We start from the raw sequence: 4,060 nt of genomic DNA on the forward strand, positions 1-4,060 counted from the left end.
ATTCCAGTATATCTGGAAATAAATGATATTTTAAGATACTTCCACTCTATTCACAGGGAAATATTGTACCTTGTACTAAGACAGTCTTATTTCCTTTCAGATTAAAAACTTAAATAGAGAACCTTTTTGAGTTCTTGAAATTATATATTGTTATGCTCCAACTGTACCACATAGCAATACAGTATGGCTGAAAGAACCTCCACTTCGAACAGCTGCAGCCTTAATAAAAGTGTTATAGTAATAATGATGATCAGATCATATATAGTGTATGAGACTGTACGATTCCAATGACTGGCCACTTTGCTGTCTACTGACTACTTTTGCCTTTGAGACTTTAATTAATTTAGTTAATATATATTTAATATTTCATTGTAATACTACTACTTCCACCACTATATATGTGTACATGAGCTATTTTGTAAAACAAACAATGAATTAGAGGTCAGAGCCGGTTTATAAATGTCTTCATTTAAACCTGCTATAATACATTGTGTGTCCACTTGCATGCAGCACAACAAGCTATAAACACAATTATAACCTTTGAGGTTGATATGGTGAACATCTTGGCTAACAGTTGTATATTTAAACATCCAGCAGATGCGGAAGCAATATTATTCTTTATTTGGAGTTGTTCTGGCCAGCTGGCGAACGTGTTAAATGATACGTTGCAGTCTTGTCATATATACAGTACATTCAATGTATGTACACACATTATCCCATGCACACACAAATATAACATTATGAAATCCAATACAGTAGCCCTCTATGGTATATACGTCAATTCCATTTTTGTTTTATGTTGCTTCAACTTGGTAGTCATTTCCAAAACTGTTGTTGAGTCATTGTCGTATTGGCTCACGTTGTATTAGACATGAGTTTGTGTTATTATTATTGTTGTTCTCCCGTGCTGCAAGTCTAGTCTCTGTCTCTGTCCAGAGTTTGCTGCAGTCGAGTTGAACAATGAGGAAACGCCGGGATGTTTTTGAGTTTGAAACTGAGAAACTGTGAGTCGGTGAGTGCGAACAGCATTGATTAGGAAAATGTCTGCGTCAGGTCAAACACTTGGAGCCACACCAACCTTCATCCTCTCTAATTTGTGGACAGTTAAGAGTGCTTTCACACCCATCTGGCCTGAGGTCTAGTACCACCACTACCTCACCTTTCCTGTTCCTCTGTCTGCATTGTATCTGCTGACTGCTCACTCGCAAAAATACTCTCTTTGCTAAAATTATCTTTTTTTGTCCTCTCCATTCACCCATCTCAACCCGCTTCCTCCCATTGCTCCCACCTTCCAACATCACAGGTGTAACACTTAAGACACAGGTGTCTTAAGCCTGAGGGGGGCAGAATGCCGGAGCAGAGCAACGACTATCGTGTGGTGGTGTTCGGGGCAGGGGGAGTGGGGAAGAGCTCCCTGGTCCTGCGTTTCGTGAAGGGCACTTTCAGGGACACTTACATCCCCACGGTGGAGGACACCTACCGCCAGGTGATCAGCTGCGACAAGAGCGTGTGCACCCTGCAGATCACTGACACCACGGGCAGCCATCAGTTCCCGGCCATGCAGCGCCTGTCCATCTCCAAAGGACATGCCTTCATCCTGGTCTACTCCATCACCAGCAAACAGTCGCTGGAGGAGCTCAAACCCATTTACCAACAGGTGGGCAGTGATAGTGTGTGTGTGTTCGTGTGTTTGTGCATATTCACTGCTGCTGCTACTCAATGTCTGTGTCTGTGCCCATGGGTGCATCCATGTGTGTGTGTGTGTGTGTGTGTGTGTGTGTGTGTGTGTATGTGTGTGTGTCCATGGAAAAAAAGTCCATGAAAGTCGGACGAAAATAAATATTGTTTCTTCATTTTACATGTCATAACATAAGATTTTCAATGTGATCTCACCATTTTGGACCCACTGTGTGCTGAGGGATTTTGAATGTTATTTTCTTAATTCTGAAACAAAGCCATGGAAATGTGGGTCCACTTTGGCTCCTAATATTTACTGTGTATAAATAGACAGTTTGAATAGACTGTAAGCACAGTAAACGAGAAACTGAGTCTAGTTCATACCCCAATTTTGGCAACTTCATGTTCAAGTTCGTAAAACAAATCATGTCAACCATAAAAAGAATAGTTGGATGAAATACAATAAGGGTGAAAGCCTGCTGAATTGTCCTGGAGAATCACTTTGACAATCTAGTAGCTGCAGTTATTCTCATCTGTTGCTGACTAATGCACAGAAAATATTTTCCTTAAAGAAATCAATTCAAAATCTTATTGTTTTTCCATAGTTGGTACTCCATTCTCAAATTTGGATGTCAAAATTGTTAAAAAATAAATAAAAGTAAAATCAAAAAAATGTGCACTAACCTGCATAGAACATAACATTGCCTCCTAACCTTTGCAGGTCTTGGCCATAAAGGGCAACGTGGAGGCCATCCCCATCATGCTCGTGGGCAACAAGAGCGATGAGACCCTGCGGGAGGTGGAGACCAAGGATGGAGAGGCCCAGGCCAACCTGTGGAAGTGCGCCTTCATGGAGACGTCGGCCAAGACCAACCACAACGTGACGGAGCTCTTCCAGGAGCTGCTCAACCTGGACAAGAAGAGGAACATGAGCCTCAACATCGATGGCAAGCGCTCGGGGAAGCAGTCCCGCGCCGAGAGACTGAAGGGCAAATGCAGCGTGATGTAAGAAGAAAAAAAAACTCCATTAGAGGAGATAAGGGGAGGTGGAGGCAAGAGAGGAAAATACAGAGAAAATGGTGGGGGGAAAAAAGAAGGAAGACAAGAGAGAGAGAGAAGAGAAACTCACTAGACGTGTCACTCAGAGCAGCAAACGTTCGAAAAAAGCAACGGGAATCTCATCATCCGCATCCTCCTCCGTTTGACTGGTGCATTTGCAAAACACAACTCAGCAGTTATTTTGAAAACACTCACAGGGTTTCGGTGTTGGAGCGGTACATCCCTGGGCATTCTGCTTGAAAAGCAGGGGTGAGGAGGACTGGTGCAGAATATCGAGAAGCAAAATAAAAAAACAAGACGTGTGTGTGTGTCACAGATGAAATTTCCTGTGGACGCCAGCCATCAGCGGGAACAGCGTGGGTGTGGACTTTTTTGCATTGTCCAAGTGCCACAAAAACCTGGCTGGAGAGCTCATCGAAACAACTTGGGACTGCAGTAAAGACCACAGACTGCAGCCCCTCCCTTGTAGAAAAAAAAAAGACTGAAGGTTTCTGATTTACATAAAACATTTAGCGTCCTCCTCTCTCACTTCTACACCTGCCCCTCTCTACCTATTCAGCTCACACCTCAGTTCCCCAGCTTTTCCATTGCACCACCCCCTCTACTATAACAAATATACGTGTATGTAACCGAGTTGACAAAGTTAGAGAAGCTCACTCATCCGGCAGACAAAGAAACTCATCTGGTTTGAGACTGATACGCAGTACAGCATCAAAATCATACGACTAAGCTATACATCGCGGAGCCACTCCTAAGGACTCTGGTTGTCTATAAACATGGGATATTTAAAGATATTCCATCTAGCCTACACTTGTCCTGCCCCAAAGTAGTTCATCAGTCACATCAGGAATATTGTGTTGTTCGAAAACATCAAAGCTTAGATCTCTCTCCACCTAATCATCTCTCCTGAAAGATATTTTTAAAAAAGACCCTATTTTACATTCATTTAACATGTCGTCATGTTACAAACTCATCTGGGGGAAAATGAAGTAGATGTCGTCATCCGAAGCCGAGCAGCATCCAGATGCAGGTTTATGCCCAGCACACTACTGATAGCAATGCAACGATCCTTTTAAGACTCTCACCAAGGGTAGACTAACTCTGGATGAGAAAAAGCTGGACTCTCATCAAAACACACAACGGAAAAAAAAAACAAGACTGCCTTGTCTACGAGGATGATCATAGCCATGCTGGTAAGACGTAAAGCAAAACCCGGAAAGAGTTTTGGTTCCAAGGTGGAGAATGTCTGTTTGCTTTGGCACTTTTTCATGTAAAGGTTTCTCTACTTTTGCCTTTATTTCTCGTTTCTTTGCAGTGGTCTTAA

The 4,060-nt window shown here is 42.7% G+C and overlaps 1 protein-coding gene across 1 annotated transcript; it reads left to right on the forward strand.

The window, feature by feature from the left end:
* Nucleotides 1–1,348: 1,348 nt before the first annotated feature.
* Nucleotides 1,349–2,686, forward strand: diras1b (DIRAS family, GTP-binding RAS-like 1b; the record flags this gene model as incomplete). Its single annotated transcript, XM_080042432.1, has 2 exons — nt 1,349–1,657; nt 2,399–2,686. The coding sequence occupies 2 exons, from the start codon at nt 1,349–1,351 to the stop codon at nt 2,684–2,686; spliced, it is 597 nt and encodes a 198-aa protein (XP_079898558.1).
* Nucleotides 2,687–4,060: the final 1,374 nt, after the last annotated feature.

Source organism: Ammodytes marinus, assembly GCF_949987685.1.
Source record: "Ammodytes marinus genome assembly, chromosome: 15".
NCBI classification, from domain to species: domain Eukaryota; kingdom Metazoa; phylum Chordata; class Actinopteri; order Uranoscopiformes; family Ammodytidae; genus Ammodytes; species Ammodytes marinus.